This window comes from Oryza glaberrima, chromosome 7 (assembly GCF_000147395.1).
Source record: "Oryza glaberrima chromosome 7, OglaRS2, whole genome shotgun sequence".
NCBI classification, from domain to species: Eukaryota; Viridiplantae; Streptophyta; class Magnoliopsida; order Poales; family Poaceae; genus Oryza; species Oryza glaberrima.
Window position 1 is genome coordinate 25880670 of NC_068332.1, and position 21703 is coordinate 25902372.

Here is a 21703-nt window from a genome sequence, read left to right on the forward strand (position 1 = left end):
ATTCTTTCGTTACAAAGTGTCATGTACTCCCTCTATCCTATACAAAACCAATATAATACCTGATGTGATACATCCAGTGTAAGAGAAGTTCTCATGTCCCTTTAGGCACATATATCAATTTCATATGAATTTAATTGTTTTGTATGATTCAGGAAAAGTTCTTACGGCTGGAGGGTATTTAAATTGGTTTTAGTAACTGAAGAATATAAATTGTTCAGTTTTGTAAACTTGGGTGGTGGTCATAGTAGAGAGGGCAAAATATTTAACATAATACTCCTATAGATGTGGAATTAATTATTTGATTTTTGTGGACCTACTGCAGACCAACAGAGCCTAAAATTGATTTTGAGTTACACGTACAGTAGGCAAAGGGACTTTATGGGAATTGGCCACAGCAAAAAAGATGTTAGATGCCAATTAAGGAAGGATTAGGTAAACTTAAGTGCCTATCAATAATAATCTGAGGGGATTTCGAAACTACTTGGTGGGAGGTGCAGTGGCAATGTCTGTTGCCCAGATCAACAACCACTAGCGCTCGAGCGAAGGCTGACAAGCCACTGTCTGCAAACATCAGACATTAAAAGGTACAGCAGCGCACGGGAGCCCCCCCCCCCCCCCCCCCCCCCACCAAATGAATGCTGTGTGGGGTGCACTGATCGATTTTTACGTGACAGTGAATGCGATGGGTAACATGGCGAACCCCAACCGATCAGCTCAAGATCACTCATGACGACCTGGACGCTGTCAAGAGATTAGCCAGGAACATTTTTTTCAGTACTAATTATGATTGATGCCCTTTGCTGATGCGCTCCCTTCCTTGATCAAGTCATGAAGGCAGGTCCCTAATCTAGGAGCTTATCTGGCATCGATGGGTTGATAATTGATGCTGATACAACAGTGTTGTACCTTGGGTGCTTTGTTCTCCCTGATGCGACATTTTTGTGAGCGATCTTATTGGTAAGAGTAACCCCGTTGCCATCACCAGCATTTATTATTTTCCCCATTACCTACCTCAGCAGGTCACCAACCTTTTTGGAATGCAGGATCAGAAAAATAAACATGAATCGGATTCCAAAACACAGGAACGATGATAGTGGGTGTTTGAAGGGCCTATTTTTCCGCTTATGTTTATGCTTATCAATCAAAATTTAAATTTTCAAACTTAAATTTAGAGTTGATTTTGAGATTTTTTTTTTCATCGAAGTTTATTTTTCAGCATTTACTTTTAGATCGCTAAGAACACGTTTATAAAAGTTTTATTCACAAATTAATTTTCGTTTGCAAATACGCCGTTTCGCTTATTTCGCAATTAAGTGAAACGATGGCTCAGTTCGTCCGTTCCCTACACCCTTCGGAAAATAAAACTTTCTAATAACGAACTATGTTTGTCCATTATTCCTCAAAAAATTGATTTTTTTACGGACGAAGTAGGAAGTAAACATATATCCCTCCGTCCTAAAATAAACCAACTATACTAGAATAATACTGTACATTACTATGGCCAATCTGGATAGGTGCTCTTATTCAGATTTAAGAGGTATTTTACATCATATTCTAGGTTTATTTATTCTGGAAGAGAGGAAGTAAATTAATGACAGAGAGAAACTTAGAGAGACCGGGTGCATGGGACTTGTCAAAGAAAGAAAGATAGAAACATGACGTTTGAGCTCATGTTTATTTTCCTATGGAATAGGGTCATATGAGGCCAATCTATAGGAATTCTGGCATCCTATTTCTTTGTTCCAAAGGACATAAAATTTCGCAAGAATTCCAATCCGACATAAATCGTATGAAATTCATCCAATCAATCCAAAGGAATCTTAGCACACGATAAAAATAAAGAAAAGCTAATAATTGTGCGGATACATTATGCCGTACTTTGGTGCGCAAATGCAACAGACACTACCCTGGTTGCATATGCAGGGAGGCTAGTGTGCGGCAACCTACTGTCCAATCTTGGGTTTTGGGTAATTGATTGGGCGATTGATGCGGTAGCATGGGGACAACCACATAGAACTCGTAGTAAATTGGCAATGTCCATGCTAGGATTTTGGATTGACAGTGCCCCTCCAGTGTACAGCCCCAACAGGTAACTCATATGAACCCGTGAGGGGAAACAGTGGTTTGATGTCACTCTTGTACGTACCACTATACTGGGGAGTACATCCAAAAGCGAAATGGAACAACACCCACATGCATATGCTGCTGATCGATTTTGATTCCCTTCAACATCACCGTCTCGTGGTCGCTGTTCGCCGGTCAGAATTTGCATTGCAACCGGACTGCATGTCTCAGGGTCAGGCAGAGGCAGCTCAAGTGAGTCCAACAGAGAGACCTGGGCAGGCTGGCTATGGGTCTGCAAAGGATGGGGCATGGGCGCGGCACGGTGTTTTTTGTTCAGCATGGATTTGCAAGGCACTACTCCAGTACAGAGTACATACTACAGAGCAAGCAAACTTTTCATGGTCTTGTGTGTTTGTGGGTCAGTTCAGGTCACTAGACAACAGCAGGAGATGGGAGCAAATAGTAACCAAAACCCCCCCACCCCGGATCCCACCCATGTGGGTACCAATTGGACCCTTGCTGGACACAGCGAAATTTTCGGGAAGAGACCACTCCACAGTGGAGATATCTCGCCGATTACACTAGAATCACTACTGCTATGCTACATGCCATATTCACAAGATCGCAATATCTTGAGGAAGCTACATGGAAGCTAGAAATCTATATCACGGCTCAATTCTATGAGACTATGACAGATATGCTGAGATTATATGCTTTTTTGCATAAGCAACCACCAAAGAACTTGTCGGATTTGTTTGAATTTTATTGTCAGGAGGTGAGAAGCAAACACGGATAAAAGGGCAAGGGGGGAAACATACCTGCCATTCTGCCAAACGCAGGTAGGTCGCTGTGGTGGCTCAGGTCGAGCTGTAGATGTCACCATTCCTCGTTGCCTACACAATACACATTACAGTTTGGATTAGAGAATAGGGATATCATTAGCTTTGGCCTTCTCTCCATTCAAACGACAACTTTAGTCCATCTGTATAAATTATAAATCTGACTCCCTCTTTGCCCTTCCCTTTTCAATAATACACTAAGTAATTAATTAGTGGGATCTGATCAGAATCATGAGATCATATGGGCCTACGTGTTCACAATAACAAATGCTTCTCGTCCTTGTCTCCATGCACCAAAACTAAAACTACAGCAGAAACAAGTAGGCAAACAAGCATAGATGGTGCATACTCAATACGATTCCAAATATAATCCACTTTAGACCTGTACACACTGATTATTAAAGCCTGTCAAATGAGTTTGTTGGTACTTATATTGCATAGAAAAAATAGATAACTTATTGTGATAGTGATATTGTTCATTTAGCAAGGGAAAGAAGCCATCACAAGAAATTCTATAACAACTTACATATAGAAAACAGCCTTCCAATTTTTGAATGGTAATTTTGTGTGGATGGTCATTATAAAAAACAATCAAACTTAACAAGGCTTAAACGAATTGTATGTTTACACCACTAGCACTACTAAGAAACGTCTTATCATAGATTCGCAGCTATTTGGTTCATCAAGGAGGAAGGAAATAAAGGATCATAATACGCTATGCATTTACTTTCTCTACACTTTAGTTCCATGCTGGCATGCATTTTAGGTCTGATAAGGACTTCTCCCAGATTCCTACTAACTGGCTAAACTTGCTGTAAGTTGAGGTGCACAAACAAAAGGGGTTACCCTTTGTGGAAGTCACTTGTTTTCAACTGCACTCAGGTAGTCAGGTATAATGTTTACTCCACATATCTACCGGGTAGAACTAGCAACCACCTTAAATGGTTTCAGGTATTAAAACATTATTCTGCATCACTACCTAAACGCCGGTAGTTAATATTTGCTTAACAGTAGCACTAATACCTGCTAAAAGGATTGAAGGATCGGGACAGCTGTTTGTGTTCGACCCAACTTTTTTGACACTTTTTTTACTGGCAGTTGTAAAGGAAAAAAAAAGGTACAGATATATACGTAGTAATGTAAAAGGCAATCATTCTTCAACTGTTTACAAACAAGTTCTAGCAACTACAGGGACTCAACTAGGTGACATGAGAAAGCAGAGAGCTATGATGGCCTTAAGATCCATTCGGTATCTTTCTGTTTTCTATGGCCTGTCTTTGCTTTTTCCCAGGGGTAAGGTAATCTTATTTAAAAGATCATGATTCAAGAAAAGAAAGTGGGAATCAAAAACATATCTATCTCCAATGAGTGGGCCTGCTATTATAGCAGATTTAATTACAGGAGAAAGATGTTACCCTTCGATACACCTTCACAAGAGCAGGGAACAATCAGTAGCAAAGCTTTGAAATGTAAAATATATTATGGCAGCTAAAACTGTAGAGGGAAGAAAAGGCTTGTTTGTTTGATTATCATCCACTAAACAAGCATAAGATAGTATGGAAAACAAGTGGACCTGTGTATCAGTTAGTGCTATTGGTTGACCTATAGCCGCTCTGATGTTTTCCAGTCTTAAGTTCAAAATAGACTTCAGAACTTCAACATACCGTCATATGTAGCTTTAGAACTTCTATTTTTATTATTGGTTCCTCGCTCTCCAGGTTCCCGTTGAAGGCCCTGACAGGAGGACCTAATTGGGCCAGGTCCAGGAGAGTTGCAAAGATTTGACCTGAAAATAGCAACCAACGAACACTAGAGTTAACGACAATAGATCTCCTATTTGACAGCAGCAACCTATGGGCCTAGCAGATACCAAAAGAGATAGCATAACTATCATTAGATTGTGCTTGGAAAAGGGAAGTCGTCTTCATAAGTTACAGCTTACAACAGGACGTAGCTGTCTACTTCCAAATCCCTTTTTTTGTTGCTTCACGATCAAGCCTTCATGATGGTACAAAACCTTGAAAATAGTACTGTATAGAGTGCTGGTATGATTGATTGACGAGTTAAGAACATACAGTTTCTAGATAGCCAACTTGTACCAGATATCATACCCAGGATTTGTGTTCACACAAATCTGCATAATCTTGAAAACCAAACTAAAGTAGTAAACCAAATATGCTCATCCCGTCCAAATTGGCGACAAAGGAAATAAATTGGGAAAAAAAGTTCTACTGACAAAGGATTATACTGAGTAGGACTTGCTGTAAGGAAGATGGGAAAAAGGCGCTCATCAATCATAATGATTCAACTGACATAAGAAACTAAAACAGGACAGGAATGCCATAATGTACCAATTATCAAATGATACGCAGAGCAAGCTATGTTCTGTGAAGATCCTGAAAAGCTCATTTGGTTCTGAAATGCAATACGCTAATTCCTTCAGCCAGGACTCAAAGAAAACTGAAACAGCATAACAGTAGGTATCAGCTTATATATTCAAGCAAGTCAAACATGTAGTGCCAAATAATTGCGGTGCAGATAAGAGGAACCTGAAATGGGTAAAACAGTCTTAGGCTCAGGAATACAAGAATATGATAATATATTCAGAGGTATGGTTGAATGTAAATAATAGTGGTATGGTCTCAGGTTAAAAAGAAACTGGATATCACTATAAAAAGAAGTAATTATGGTCAACAACAGCGTCAATGATCTTACATTATATGCTGAACCTACATACATTGGTGCATAACCTCTTATATATTTTTTTTCATTTACATTTGGCCGGGTAAATTTAAATGAAATGTACATAAAAAAGATAAGAGTGAAATTACAACAATATAGACTGTGGTATTATGCTGAATGATCTCCAAACGGCCAGAAGGAGCCATTCATATGGTTGGAATCGTAACCCTGCAAATAAAAATGGAGAAATATTTCAGTTCAAAAGACAACATGGAGACATCGCATGCACAGTTGCACACTCATGTTTCAACCATAAAAATGTGATGCGGGCACCACACAAGATTGTTTCAGTTGAAATCTAGCAACAATACCAGCAAAGCACAAACAACCAAACTATTAACACTCATTAAAATCGTCTAGCAAGGGTACTGAGATTGCTGATTTGTTAAGAAAACTATACCATAAAGACAGAGTTAACCTCACTTATCTGCTGGAGTCTGAGAATTATTCTTTTGGCAAGTAAATCCCAATTACTACTAACACTGGCAAGTGTGGTAGATCATGAATGTGGATAAAAGTTACACTAACATCAGAATATATGGAACAAAGAGCAACCAAGTATTAACTAAATCTGAAAGAGATATATTGGGCTTGTTTGGCTGTCATTTTTGTGGCTGCGTCTGCTGCTAGTAGCCACGGCTGTGCACCACAGCCACAGACATTATGCACAGCTGCAGCCACAAAAAATCGCAGCCAAGCAGTGCCATTTTGAACTTCAGCAAATGAGTTCATGTGATGGCCATTCTTGAGCAACAAAACAAATTGTGTCATGGATTGCATATTAAATAGCAAAAATAAATATTTCAGAAGAATGTGAAAGGATACACGGGACATACTATAAAGGTCCAGACATTTTAAATTTACAGCATCCAAAACGAAAACAGATACTAATTCATAATTCTATCATTTGCAAGGGGAAAAAAGCATCACTCACAGACATGTCTGAAGTTTTCATTGATCGTCATCAGCCACCCATGAGGCCAAGAACAATATAATATATTCGGGCGTTAGGGAGTGATCTAATAAGATAGGAGTGGGAAGTAGCTAGATAGGTTAACAGTCTTACTACCCATGGTTGAATGAGATGGCACCAGGCAGCACCAAAAAAGGGGAGAGGCAGAGAGAACAGGGGATGAGAGAGTAGACTTGTAATTTGCTCTTAATTTCAAAGATAATGCCAAGCTCTCTTAAATAAAGCCAGCCCCTAACAAACCTAAAAAGTTTAACAAATCTCAACCTAAACAAATTGAATCAAACAACTAAGGAGGTACGATAGGTGCGGCAAATGCATTGATGGTCTATCTGCTGCCGCTTGGTTCTGCCCCCTGTGCGCCATCCTTAGCACTTCAACTATATGTGTACCGACCATGACACACATTCAACAGTATACAAATAGGAGTAAAATGGAGCGATAAAAATAAGAGTATAGGGTATTAAAAAAGCACGTTCACAGACATAGACACCGTTACGCTTACCGATTGGAAATCATTTTCAGAAACCACATTCCAGTTGCACTGCCAATTTTGCTGCAAGGAAACATTCTCATCTCCATGACACTCATAAATTTGTGTTTGTTGAGGGTAGAAGGAAGTTGCAAATAAGCTTGCAATACCACCGAATTCACTGGAGCTTAAAGTATGCTGCAAGTCAAAGTAACGAATTAGTAAAGGAAAACATAAGTAGCTATAGTCCAATAAAAAAGTTCATGGTCCGATAAAATGTAGCACTCAAGGAGTTTAAAGAAAAAATAATATTGCCTCAGGAAGGTATCAGTAGCACAACATATGTGATAACGATAGCTTCCACTGAAAATTTCAATAATACAATTACTTTGATCTTGAAGCAGCAAGGTATCACCATATCGGTATAACATCAAATGTGAAAAAGATAGTCTCAGTTGGATTTTTTTTTTACAACATAATTCCTGAAATAACTACCTAACTTACATTTTCGAATTCAGCAGATGCCCCATCTGTGCAGGACTGATAGTATCCCGAATGCATAGCCCAAGAAGGCTTAATTGGTTCAAATGGTTCATCTGGCACATGTTCATCGGGCAGCTGTATGTCATATGAATGTCCCAACATATCTGAATCATCGTTGCTGTTATGGTGGTTGTATGTTGAGAAGCTCTGCACAAATTATTTAATTGACAATCACAAGACTACATAAAAAAAAAGTGTTCTCCCTTGAGATTGATGAACTCAACCTGAACAAGCAAATGCATAATTACCAAATGAAGACACTGTAAACAGCATTTGTAGATGACAGACAAACCTCATAGTACTCCAACTTCTGAGAATAAACTGTTTCTGGGGGCTCAACAAGAACATGTAGTGGTTGTTCACTAAACTGCTGGTTGTAACAATAAATAGGCTGAGCTGAAATCTTACTTTCTGCACAAGAGCTGGACAAGATTTCCTGCACGCAAATTTAATATTAAGCAGGGATTAGAAGCGAAGATAGCAGGCAGGATCTGTTGAATGCTACACAAGAGTAATGTGTCATTGATTTTTTTCGCGAATGCTAATGTGTCATTGATTAAACTGTCTAGTCACAGAAAGCGACTCCCTCAAAATAAACAATCCTTTTCGTTCCATTTTGTGTCATTTTACATGTCAAATATGTCCACTGACAAGATTAGCTAGCACATTCTCAGAAAAATGAATCAAACATAACTAAATTACAGTAAGATTGCATGCAATTGAGCTAAATACTCAGGCTGACGACTAATTGACCTCATTCTTCTTGATCAGTGATAAGTTAATTAGTACCTGATACTGAGATTCCTCCTCTTTGTACACGTGCTGGTAGTTCTGATTAGGAAACCAAGTAGTTTCATCGGAAACGGCATCAAGACTGTAAGACTGATCATAAGAGCGATCATACGAACTGTAATTGTGCTGCACATATGCATATGTTTCATCTTTGGCATTGTCATCCCAAGATATGCGCTGGCTCAACATGCAAGACAGCAGACGTAGCAAGTGAACAACAATAGCAAGTCAGAAGTGAAGTGAAAAATCCCGAGTGGTATGGTGCATTCGCTCACATTGCCGTTGTTGTAGTTGTACTCCGGGTCGTCGGCGGCGTGGTGCCACTCTACAGTCCCGGTGGCCGGCGGCTCCACTTGTATGACGACGGCTTCCTCGACGCCTCCCTTCCTGTTGGCATAGACGGGGACGCCGTGGTAGTCCACCCCAATACGGCGCTCCCCGTAGCCATCGGCGTGGCCGAAGAGGTAATCCAGCCCCCGCATGAACTGCCTCCAGTAGTCGCGGCCGCCGCACCGCGAGTGGCAGCGCGCCCCCGCGAAGAAGGGCCAGCCCCGGAAGACCTCCGGCGTGGCGTACGCCGGCTGCTCGCGCGGCGCATCCCCGTAGTCGTAGGGCTTGGGCCAGTAGTACGGCTCCGCCACGGGCGGCGGCGAAACCGGCCGAGGCTGCTGCTGCTGCGGCGGCGGAGAAGGCGGCCGCGTTTGCGGGGGAGTGGGCGCAGGCGGTGGAGAAGCCGGAGGCGGAGTAGGCGACGGCTTAGGCGGCGGGGCCGTAGGAGCAGCGGAGGAGACGGGGTAGCAGGTGGTGGGGGAGGGCGGAATCGGGGAGCCGTAGGTGGCGAAGATGTCGTAGCCGCCGCCGTAGGGGTGGGGGTTGTAGTCGTCGTACTCGTCGTCGTCGTCGCCGTAGTAGTCGTCCGCCGGGGCCGCCATGGCGAGGAATGGTGGTTAGGGAACGGAGTAGTGATGAGGCGAAGTGGGAGAGGGAGAGGATATGGCTGCGATGGTGAGATGCGACGACGGCTGCACGCGCGCGGCTGGTGGTATGTTGATTTCGAGTTGACCGCGACGGGCGCCGATGTGATGGAGGCGTCGGTGGGAAGCGACCGCATGCATAGGAGGTTGGCAAGGAGACGCAACGCTATTAATGCAGATCGCACTTTGCATCGATCGACGAGGTGCGTTCAAAGCTGTACTAGTACGTATCACGTCACGTTTGTATACAGCGGCGCCAGCGAAGCGGCCCATATTACTAAGCACTCGATATTGATGGGCCTTAAGGCCCAACCCAAGCGAGCCGTTTCATACAGTCCTCGCATCACGTACGTTGCAGCTCTTTTTTTTTCTTTTCGCATCACGTTGCAGACTTGCAGTTCAATAGATGGCTGATACGCAAAGAAAAGGTATAGCACCGCAATATACTATTCATACTTGTACGAGTCAAAAAGGGAACACATGCGTGGATTATATGAAACGTTGCACGTGCGTGCCACGTGAATACATGGTGCATACAGCGAAGAGACGAGAAAATGGCACGAGACAAGTCAACGAGAAGAGAATCGAGTGAGATCGCGGTCAAAAGCAAGCCCAGCGTGTTGTTCAAGCATGGGCCTGTGATGGCGTCGCGACAACACGGCCCAGCCTTCCTCCCAGACCCGGCGCTTGCAGGCTTCCAGCCCACAGACTCCCAGAGCGCGCTTTACGTCGCAGTCCAAGCCTCCTTTACTTCTTGCGCGGCTGGCCGATTACGGCCCAACTTTTGCCCTCGGCCTAGTAACTCCTTTGACTCGGTGGGCTATGGAATTTTGTCAAATCTCTTTTTTGTTTTTTTTTCTTTCAGGAGGTTTTATCTTGTTTTTTTTTCCCATTTTGCAAACAAAACGTATTTCAAACTTTTCTATCACGATACCTGGGCTATGGAATTTTGTCAAATCTCTTTTTTGTTTTTTTCTTTCAGGAGGTTTTATCTTATTTTTTTCCCATTTTGCAAACAAAGTCATTGTCGACATCTACTCATCTGCCCGGGAATATAGGGGATTATTTCTCCTTCATTTGTCCAAGAATATAGACGATTTTTGTTATACTGAGGCAACAAGGGCAGCAACAAACTGATTTCAGCATATAAGGCTCTCACAAACTCATTAATACTAATATATAGTGCATTTTAAAATTCATTCACTCCTACCAAACTTTAGTAGTTTTTTTTTTAAAGATGTACTCTATGCACATCATTCAACGTGTTAACTATATATGTCTTTTCACACAATCAGATTTGGTGTATACTTTCTTCCTTAATTTGTACCCAATTGGGAATAATCCCATATATTTCTGGATGGAGGTATTATTAAAAAGGGAAGGAGTACTATAACTTGAATACAATACATAGGAACGCATAAATGTCAATAGCGATGATACTACACTAGCCACTGGAGTTGTTCGTCGTATAATCATCTACTATCTATACGCCTAAAATAGACAAACAACATAATGTCCGCCTATAAATGGTACCTCATGCATTAGAGGAGAGAATATGCTCTTCGGTAGACATGTTAGGTTACATATGTTATCTTATATGTAGATGGGACAAGAAAAAATCATGAGAAAAGCGTTTGTTATTCATGATAGATAAGCAAGATATCCCTCAAGAGAAGCTAACCTCGTGCATAAGAGGAGAGGACAAAGAATACAACAAGAGTGTACTGCTTATATGCTCAATTATAGCAAGCGAATTATTGAATATTCCAATAATTGCGTGTCGAAAGATTATATATTCAGGGTCGTTTGTCTCTTACATTAACCCCTCTTAAAGAAAAAGCAGTAAAAATCAAATTATATAATTCTGGAATAAATAATATTCATCAACACTTTAATTTTGTAAAAGAGAAAAAAAGCATAAGCCGTAGAGGCAAGCCTTGTAAAGGAATGAAAATAAAAGCATTCTGGATATATAAACAAACCACAAAAGATCGATCGCATTCGCATCTTGATGTATACACATGGTCAAATCCAATGAACATGTCGTGCCCGATCGTACCAAACCAAGTCACGGTACACGCGTGGACCGCGCACAGATTAGCCAAACTCTGAAAGCAACACGCACGGCAAACGGGCAAAGCCGGTGGACCGGGGGACGCGCGATCGATCGATCGAGCCGGCGCGCGCACGAAGCAAACCGCACCGCATCCGCATCGTCGTCGGCAAGAGCAAACCTGTCGCGTCCCCATTCCAAGCCCGCCACTTTGTCCTCCTCCTCTGGCGCTCGGCTCGCCGGGGAGCAGAGCAGCAGCAGCGAACCCCTCTCTCGCCGCAGATCCCAACGCCGCACACACACGCACACGCACCCGCACGCGCACGCATTTCCAGCTCGCGACGACGCCCATCTCGACGCGACGCGATCCCCGCCAAGTCAAACCCCACCCGTTATACTCTCCACTGCGATCTCAGAGGCAGAGGCAGAGCCCACGCCGCGCAGATCCATCTCTCTCCGCCCTGGATCCCGCGGAGCAGGAGGCGGTCAAGCCGTCGCCGCCGCCGCCGGGCCGCATCCGCTACCGCACGCCCTCCTCCCCGGACCTCCTCCTAGCCCCGCCCTCCGACGCCGACGCCAAGAACATGCGCCGCTACTCCGCGCTGCCCGGCGGCGGCGCCCGCCCCGACACGCTCGCCGACCGCCTCCACCGCTACCGCGGCGTCCTCCTCGTCATCCTCGCCCCGCTCGCCCTCGTCTCCCTCGTCCTCCTCCTCATGCCGCGCTCTCCCGCCTCCTCCTCCGCCGCCGCCGGCAGGAGGTGGGGCCCCCTCGACGCCAACAAGTACGCCGTCATTTTCGACGCCGGGAGCTCCGGGAGTCGCGTCCACGTCTTCCGCTTCGACGCCAACCTCGATCTACTCCACATTGGCGACCAGATCGAGCTCTTCGTCCAGGTGATCCATCCACCCAATTGGATTTGGATCTGGATCTGCTAGGGATCCTTTCATCTCTCAATCCATTTTTACTTAATTTCCCCCCACTTCCCCTTTTGCAGAAAAAGCCGGGGCTTAGCAAGTATGCCAATAACCCGCAGGAGGCTGCCAAATCGCTCGTCTCTCTCCTTGAGGATGCCAAACGAGTGGTTCCCGCGGAATTGCGCGGCCAGACTCCTGTTAGAGTTGGGGTGAGTTCTTGTACGATACCAGTAGAGCTTCCTATCGCTGCTTGGTCATCTTCTAATAATAAGCTTTATAATTCACACACAGGCCACCGCCGGGCTAAGAGCGTTGGGAGCAGAAAAATCAGAGGAGATTTTGCAAGCGGTAAATTTTGCTTTTATTCACCTTTGATTAATTGTTGTTTGATCGATCACTGAATTATATTGGTTGTCCCTAATATTGAATACACTCACAATTTTTGCAGGTCAGGGATCTTCTTCGCGAAAAGAGTTCGTTCAAGACCCAACCGGATTGGGTTACAGTTCTTGATGGACCTCAGGAAGGCGCATATGAATGGGTACAAAACTGGCCTGATTTATTCATATGGTTCAGAACATTACTTTGTGCTCCTGATTATTAGAAATGCCTCACATTTGTCAGATTGACAATATAAGTTCTTTTTGTTTAGAAAAAACTATTTTGTTCAGCAACAAATCTGCCAATTCTCTTAGAGCTGACATCTGCCAGCTTCAAAGATATAAGTTTTAAAGGACATGATAAAAAAAGAGAAATTTTCGCTTTCACAAGTGAATTAGGCAAAATAACTATTTTCATTTTTGAAAAACAAAATTTGGGCACCAGAAACAAATGCCGAAACAAAATCCAAATGACGAAACAAAATCCAAATGACGAAAGCTAAACATTGAAAGTAAGGGCACCAGAAACAACATTTTCCCTGAAAATAGATGCAGATCATCTGAATCCATGTGGTGCACTGTTCTGACAGTTAATTCACCTTTTGAGTGTTTAGGATCTGTTCACAACTAGTGATTCTATGTCTAGCTTTTAGTCCATTAACTGATAACAAGTGTTGCTCTTCTCTATCCTTATAGGTTACCATCAATTATCTGCTGGGGAAATTGGGAAAGACTTACGCAGACACAGTTGGAGTGGTTGATCTTGGAGGTGGATCTGTGCAGATGGCATATGCAATTGCAGAGAAGGATGCAGTGAAGGCTCCTAAACCATCAGAGGATGAAGATTCATATGTGAAGAAACTGTTTCTTAAAGGAACAACATATTATCTTTATGTTCACAGGTTAGTATGAAATACCGTTGAGCTTTTGGCTGCTGCTACATTGTCAAGAAAAAAGTTATTCAGTTGTGATACGGTAACAATCTTCAAAATCCATTTAAGCATCTGATGGCATATTGTCATGCCTATTTCTGATGTCTGCCTATGCCAATTCATAGGTTATATTCTTTGCAAAGCAGACAGCTGTTGTAATCCTCTAAGATACTATCTCGTATTGATAAAAATGCAAGAATAGCGTATTAATGCAAATTTGAGAAACTTAAGTCCAAACCAAACATAAGGGTACTTTTATGTGTAAAGATTCTACCTAAATATCACGTGGTATTCTATGTAATGTTCTACAGCAAACACTTAATCTGACATAGCCACAATCTTAATACTCCTTACTTTTTTATTATCTGCTGTATAAGATGACATCACATGACCTGTTTTTAGTCTGGAGTCTTTGAACCACATATATAACTGTACACATTTCTTCACAGCTATTTGCATTATGGGTTGCTGGCTGCTAGAGCAGAGATCTTAAAAGCCGGCAATGGCAAAGGTTACAGCTACTGTACATTGGAGGGGCATCAAGGTACTAGTAACATACTTCTACCATATTCTTCTGCTATCATTTAACTCCCTGCCAAGTAGCTTATGTTTGTTCCTAAAATTTCAATTGTTGTTACCCTTATGCATATTTTGGTCAAGGGAGGAATGTAATGCTTAGGCTGCATTCCGAGGTGGAGGTTGGGAACTTCACCTCGCCACACGCAAAACAAAGCGACCCATTAGCGCATGATTAATTAAGCATGAGCTAAAATAAACTTGAAAAAAATGGATTGATATAATTTTGTAAAACAACTTACATATAGAATTTTTTTTGCAAAAAAAAAAAAAACACCATTTAGCAGTTTGGCAAACGTGTGCGTGGAAAACGAGAAATAGAAGTTGGGAAGAGGTGGTAAGGAACACACCCTTATAGTGGATCGTAACCTGGTTTTAATGAGGTTACCCTCAAATTCTCTATGAAACAAATACCTTACTGGTTTCCTTGATATTCTTTCCAACCATCAGTCTGCAGTTAGAAGTATTTATAGTGATGTGTATAAATCTAAATCCTCATCAACACAAATGACCAATCTGTGACAATAGTTGGAGATGCAATTTTATCTTTTCTATGTTAGTAAGATAGTTTTGTTCTAATTGCATTGTGATTGTAGGGCAATACAAATATGGCAATGGCAAATTTGAAGCGTCGGCTTCACCATCTGGTGCTAGTTATTCAAAATGCAGGGATGATGTAGTGAAAGCTCTTAAAGTTGACCAAGCATGCACTCACATGAAATGTTCTTTTGGTGGCATTTGGAATGGTGGTGGTGGCGCTGGACAGAAGAATTTGTTTGTGGCATCATTTTTCTTCGACAGGGCAGCTGAGGTAAGGTGGTTGAACTACTGAAGATGTTTGCTTTTGTTGCCATGATGATACACCAGTAAACAATTTTCCGGTCTCTGCTCAGGCTGGATTTGTGAATCCCAAGGCACCTGTGGCTAAGGTTAAACCTTCAGATTTTGAAAAGGCTGCCAAGCGTGCATGTAAGTTAAACTTGAAGGACGCCGAAGCTGCCTACCCTGGTGTCCAAAAGGATAACATTCCATATATCTGCATGGATCTCGTTTACCAGTACACCTTACTTGTGGATGGATTTGGTATGTCTCGTTAAAACTAAATATAATCAAGACCGCATTACAGATTTTGCACAAATTTATCACTAATTTGTTTTGCTCTTGCACTCTCGCAGGTGTTGGTTCTCACCAAGAGATGACCTTGGTAAAGAAAGTCCCTTACAGCAACGCGTTTGTGGAAGCAGCATGGCCACTGGGAAGTGCCATTGAGGTTGCATCTTGATAGACAGACAGCAGAAAGTTCAGCAAGGGAGCTACGATCAGAGGGCGTCATCGCCGTAAAGTTTTGGATCTGGAGGGTGTTCGCTTGCTCGGCGCTGCGCACGCCCCAAGTGACCATTTTGTTACTGAAATCGATTGATTTAACCTGCTTCTATACAGTAGCCTGATAATGAGTGATACACAAGGACCCGCCAGCTTGCATAGTTGCATACTTGCATGCAAGGGGTATATACATTTTTTTTTGTACCATTGAAAGTAAGACGAGCCTGTCATTCTTTTCTTGATCTATACTACTCCAGTTCTGTACCTCTGTTAGGGGCAGTACAGTAGAGAAGAAGATTGACCATGTGTCCATGTGGTGATCCCACATGCCAGCATGACTCAGCTGATATGTGGGTCCCACACTTTGTCTCTGCTGCCATGTCAGCTCCTTTTGTTGTTCTCCGGATTAAATTGTCATGTAAGCGTCACGTCAATTCCACGTAGCATGAAGCAGCCCAGTCAAAAGAGCTATGTAGGAACCTTATTTGTATAGGTTTTGTAAGTTGAGGGATTGTATTTTTGGTTAAGGACGAAAATCTGGCGACAAATTGAGACTTTGAGGGAATAAGTTCATCCAAGGTCCCTTAATTTGTCAACGAATCCAATTTTCATCCCTTAACAACAAAACCAGATACAACGGGTCCCTCAACTATCAAAACTGGTGCAATATAGGTCCAATGGTGGTTTGGACGGTGGTTTTGGCTTACGTGGCGCCTATGTGTCTAAATTGACCTGGTCTTCATCTGACGTGGCAATTTGATTTGGAAATTAATAAAAAGAGTAACCCCACATGTCAGCTACACCAAAAGAATTAATTAAAAATGGTGTGGTCCACATGGGCCCCACTTGTCATTCACTCTCCTCATCTTCTTCCTTCTCTCTCCCCTCTCCTCTCTCCAGGAGCTGGCGGTTCAGTGACGCGGCAGGCCGGCCGGCGGCGGCGGAGCCAGGGATGACCTCGGAGACGAGGACGCCGGGGAGCTACGCCTGGACGGGGACGCCGACGGTGAGCGCCTGGGTGTAGACGATGAGGAAGGCGAAGAGGAGGTTGGCGGCGACGCCGGCGGAGACGACGAGGAGCCGGTCGGGGACGGGGCGGTTGCGCAGGAGGTTCGGGTCGTCGGGCGAGAAGCCGGAGTCCGGTTCGTCGTCGGGGAAAGCCGACGGAGAACTTGGAGACGTGGATGCCGCGGGAGGTGGCGGAGGCGACCGACTCGACGCTGGCGAGGAGGTCAGACGGGGGGTCGCCGCGGCGTCGCCGGCCGCCGAACCTCCCTTGACGCCGCATCGCCGAAAGGGAAAAAGAAGAGATAAATAAAAACAACATATTTTGATCTGATCTGATATGATCAAATGCACCTCAAGCTTGATCCCATCAGCAGCAATGGCGATATCGTTGATTTTCACGACCTGCTCGCTGAGGAATGGAGGTCCAGTTGCCGGTGCCATGGGTGGAGGTGTACGCTAGCAGTTTGGCGCGCGTCCTCCTCCGCCGTCCATGGCCCCTTCTTCACGTTTGCCTTGTCGCAGCACGGCGGCCGCCCCATCTCTCCCTCTCCCCCTCTCAGCTCCTACCACGGTGAGCTCAACAACAACAACACCAACTCTAAGTCCAGTAACAACAATCACCGCCGGCGTCCCCGTCCAGGCGCAGCTCCCCGGCGTCCTCGTCTCTGAGGTCATCCCTGGCTCCGCCGCCACCGGCCGGCCGCGTCGCCGAACCGCCAGCTCCTGGAGAGAGGAGAGGGGAGATGGGGAGAGAGAGAGGAGGAAGAAGATTAGGGGAGTGAATGACAAGTGGAGCCCACGTGGGCTCCACCATTTTTAATTAATTCTTTCGGTGTAGCTGACATGTGGGGTCACTCTTTTTATTAATTTCCAAATCAAATTGCCACGTCAGATGAAGACCGGGTCAATTTAGCCACATAGACGCCACGTAAGCCAATACCGCCTTCCAAATCACCATGGGACTTATATTGCACCGGTTTTGATAATTGAGGGATCCGTTGTATCTGGTTTTGTGGTTGAAGGATGAAAATCGAATTCGTTGACAAGTTAAGAGACCTTGGATGCACTTATTCTGACTTTGAGCGCAAGTTGCTATGGTGTATCGGCCCATCAAGGCCCAAGCTAGTGTCGTATGGGCTTGAGATACACCTGGGCCATCAAACAGTCTGAACGGGAGTGAGACCCAAGTGTTTACGGCCCAATGGGCTGTATATCTGACTGAGTGAAGTATGCCCTTGTCAGTTGTCACTGCAGCTATGCTAATTAGTGGTTTAGCTTTATCAACAATTTATCATTGGAAGGTCCTTTTCCACAAAAAAGAAAGCACGTTTTTACGTAGACATAGACACACGCACACACGGGTGAAAGAAACATCAATCGAATAATAGGCAGTAGCTAAGCTAGCTAGCTGGGTACGTACGAAAGGAATACGTAGATCTTTAGTACTCACCGTATTGGACTCGGAAGAGGGGCGTATCTTACGGTTTTTAACCGTCTCTTCCACAACCAGCCTACACGTGTCCCGTCGGCAGTAACTAGTGTGATCTGCTCCACGCCAATGTCGACACCTGTTAGATCCCAAATCTAGAAACTCACCAAATTAATCTTCATCTCTCTCTCTCTTTTTTACCAGCTGTGATCAACACGATTTATTACATCGATCACGTTGGTAATTACCGGAGCCAACCATTCAAAACCATGTGTCTGGCTGGCCATCTTTTTCTTAGGAAGCCAGGTTGTACTACACTACTGCTAGCTCGTGATGCTTAACTGACCTTGCTTCCTGCTAGCTTAGTGCTTAGCCTTAGTATCTCAAGATGGATGCACTTACAGAACTTCCCTATCTAACTTGGACCCTCTAGTTAGGTTCAAAAGATAGTTATCTTTAAAAGAAAAGTTAGGTTCAGAACATGCGTTCGTTATCAGCTGTTAATTCGTAGAAAAGTTCAGTTTAATTTGTTTACCGTTTCCAGAACAAGTTAATTTGTCAGATCCGTGTAAACATGCAAACACTCATCGATCATGCTCGTAAATTAAATCAAATTGTTCCATATGAAAAGCTTGCAAAATGAATGACTTTCAAGCATGCCCTAGCTAGTAAACTAAATTACACAACACCTGCCCTTATATGAAGGTATTTTTCTTGATTGAAAATAAGAACAGTAAATGGGAGAGTTGGCTCAAGTTGGTTTAAGGATCTTTACAGGTACATTGAAGCTTCCTCTACACGACATTATATATATTATGCGCATATATATATGCAGGCCTTGAATTCTTCATGTCACAATCTAAACTGGACGCAGCAAACAGTAAGGGAATGGCTGTATTCATCATTGAGCACAATTAATCTAACCGTACGTCCTTTTACCTTGGAAGACCATAACTGTACTAATCGACATTAGCGATGCTTCAACGGAACGTCGGACTCTGGTGTCCAGCTGATCTATCTATCTCAGCACTATTATTACCAAATCAATTATCAGCTAGAGATTAATCCGAACACGTACGTGGCGCCCGATCTAGAGCCGTATATATACGTACGCTAATAATTAGCTGGCCAATGAGAGAAAATAATATATATGGTCAATATATAGGAGAGGATAAACATCACGTTGTTATCTCCCATGAAAGTTTTCTTCTTATTCTCGTCTATCTTCTTGAGATGAACTACTTATTCAGAGTGTACAGCTAGTTCACTACTTTGTCTGCAGCTAGCTTTCCTAAGAGATCAAAAGGGTTTCCAAGTGCATGTCACGATAATTAAAAGGTGGCCACCATGCATGGTTCATCTTTCGATCGAGATCGAGTTCTATAAATTGACCTGTCAATGGTATGTCTGCCAGTAGCTAGCTCGAGGTTAATCTATTCGATACATACTCCATCCGTCCCTAAATATTTGACACAGTTGATTTTTTAAACATATTTGACCGTTCATCTTATTTAAAAATTTAAATATTTATTAATTCTTTTCCTATTTGATTCATTGTTAAATAATATACCTTTTATGTATACATATAGTTTTACATATTTCACAAAAGTTTTTGAATAAGATGAACAGTTAAATATGTTTAAAAAAGTCAACGGCGTCAAATATTTAGGAAAGGGGAGTATATATTTTATTTGAAACACATGTTAATTGTTTTGTCGTACGTCCTCTCTCAACGTATTACTACTGGTCAGTTGGTTTGTTCTTATCGTCTAATTTTAGATCGAACCGGCCGGGTAGTCTGTCCTTTAACGGCAGTCATTTGGTCAAGTCATCCGTGTACATGCATATATGTCGTCGCAGCCGATCAAAGCTAGAACGCCACATAATAAAATCATAATCAACTATATATATGGTGGTTAATCATATATACACGTGGATTTTCCTTGTTTAATTGTCGTCTTGTGCAAAGTGCAATGGGCTATCAGCAAGTTGCTTTTTTTTTATGGGCAGATGATTGCAATATGGCAGCACATATACATAAATGATAAGCAAAACCTGCAGGGTGTGGAAGACAATCATTTGGAGCATAAACAATAAGTACGTATATAATTATAAATATTTAAATACATGCATATTATTGCTGGAGAAGAGAAACGGTCTTTATATCAACGTCTACTTTGATGAAGAGACTCTAGGATTGTTTAATTATTCCATGGAAAAAATAAAGGGGGAAAAAGAAATGGCTAGCTAGACCGGTCGTTCCATGCATGTAGAGCTGCATGAATTGTGAGATGGATGATCATGATCGTGGTGACGACGACAAATTAAGCCATCAAAATCTTCTCTTTCCGTTGAGTGCAACAGCACTTCACTTGGGAGTATATAGCTAGCGTGCCGTGGTCGCAAGCTACGATCGAGTCGAGTATATATGAAGCTACCAGAGCTGCACTGCTGGTGGTCAAAGGCACCCGGCCGCCTCGTTCCTTAACTCTTGCATGCATCTATATATGCATGACTGCATACAGAAATATGGTGGATTAATTCCTGAAATTCTCCATAGAAAAGAGAGGCAGATCGATGTTAATAAGATAATTAATCAACACGTACAAACTTAGCTTGTCTCGTAACTTAATTTGTTCTCTTGTATATTAATTTCTCTCATCAGCTGATTGATCGATGGTTCTGAATTTCCTTTTTGATCGATCAATATTGTTAATATTTTCTCTCAAAGTTTTTCATAACTATTCAAGTGACACACAAACAATGAGAGAGGACATTTCTTCGAAAGTTTAAAATATTTTCCCTATTTCTTCAGACAACCAAACAGGTCGATCGTCCTACATAAACTCTCGATCGCTAGTCGCTATGCATTTCTTCAGAGTATATTCGATCGAGCAGGGAGGAGCCGTACGATAAGGGGCAAGGAGAGATCGATAGGAGGGTAGGAAGCATGCATGTACCGGACTTGCTTGCACGTGGGGAGAAGAAGGCCACGTACGTACCACACGCGCGTACGCACGTACGCACGAATATAATTAATGTAGTAATGTATAATCACACATACAATTAATTAAGCAGGGGCCCGTACGTACGTGTGCTCCTCCTTAATCTGCATCTCCTATATATGCATGTCTCCTTCTTCTTCGATCGAATTAGCTACGTACTGCTGGTAGCTTAATTAGCTAACTGCTTAATTGTCCTGATCAATCGAATTGCAGTCGTTATGCAGCTTCTCTCTTTCTCCAAGCTAGCTTACACCATTGGCCGGCTCCAACCTTACTTACTTCCTTTGACCCAATGCAAGTCGATTTCTGCATGCACGGGCGCGTGTGTACAGATGCTGCGTACTACAGCTTCAATATTCAGTGGCCGAAAAGAAGAAATATGTACATGGAGAGTGAAAGTATGCGTATTCATGCGTGGTCACTTATTCCTTCCAAACTCAACGACCCAATTAAGGACGACGCATGGCCGATTGAGAAAATCGATTCGTTGGTGTTAAAGTGTGTCTATCTTTGTCATAGTATGCTAATTATATTTAGATCATGGTGTTATAATATATGGATAAACAATTTTGCTATAGATTTTATCAGGGGCGGAGGCAGGCCTAGGGCAGCTAGGGCTTGAGCCCTAGGCCTGCCTCCAAAAACTTGCTTAAATTTTGTTGATTCACCATGTAATTTTTTCAA

The 21703-nt window shown here is 42.9% G+C and overlaps 2 protein-coding genes across 2 annotated transcripts; one reads left to right on the forward strand and one right to left on the reverse strand.

The window, feature by feature from the left end:
• Window positions 1-5550: 5550 nt before the first annotated feature.
• Window positions 5551-9529, reverse strand: LOC127779807 (uncharacterized protein At5g39570-like). Its single transcript, XM_052306709.1, has 6 exons — window positions 8698-9529; window positions 8420-8599; window positions 7923-8066; window positions 7592-7777; window positions 7121-7285; window positions 5551-5813 (listed from the first exon to the last, which is right to left on the reverse strand). The coding sequence occupies exons 1-6, from the start codon at window positions 9352-9354 to the stop codon at window positions 5754-5756; spliced, it is 1392 nt and encodes a 463-aa protein (XP_052162669.1). The 5' UTR covers window positions 9355-9529; the 3' UTR covers window positions 5551-5753.
• A 2050-nt stretch (window positions 9530-11579) lies between these two features.
• On the forward strand, window positions 11580-15872 carry LOC127779871 (probable apyrase 2). Its single transcript, XM_052306793.1, has 9 exons — window positions 11580-12345; window positions 12447-12575; window positions 12658-12714; window positions 12815-12907; window positions 13443-13648; window positions 14128-14222; window positions 14851-15065; window positions 15148-15337; window positions 15430-15872. The coding sequence occupies exons 1-9, from the start codon at window positions 12034-12036 to the stop codon at window positions 15534-15536; spliced, it is 1404 nt and encodes a 467-aa protein (XP_052162753.1). The 5' UTR covers window positions 11580-12033; the 3' UTR covers window positions 15537-15872.
• The last annotated feature ends 5831 nt before the right edge of the window (window positions 15873-21703 follow it).

Bases quoted from the DNA above. Each gene is read 5' to 3' on its own strand.
- LOC127779871 (XM_052306793.1), top strand. From the start codon at position 12,034: ATGCGCCGCTACTCCGCGCTGCCCGGCGGCGGCGCCCGCCCCGACACG. The intron at 12,346-12,446 runs GTGATCCATCCA...CCCCTTTTGCAG, and splicing joins AGATCGAGCTCTTCGTCCAG to AAAAAGCCGGGGCTTAGCAA. The intron at 12,576-12,657 runs GTGAGTTCTTGT...ATTCACACACAG, and splicing joins AGACTCCTGTTAGAGTTGGG to GCCACCGCCGGGCTAAGAGC.
- LOC127779807 (XM_052306709.1), bottom strand. From the start codon at position 9,354: ATGGCGGCCCCGGCGGACGACTACTACGGCGACGACGACGACGAGTAC. The intron at 7,778-7,922 runs GTTTGTCTGTCA...TAATTTGTGCAG, and splicing joins AGAAGTTGGAGTACTATGAG to AGCTTCTCAACATACAACCA. The intron at 5,814-7,120 runs GTAAGCGTAACG...TTTTATTTGCAG, and splicing joins CTGAAAATGATTTCCAATCG to GGTTACGATTCCAACCATAT.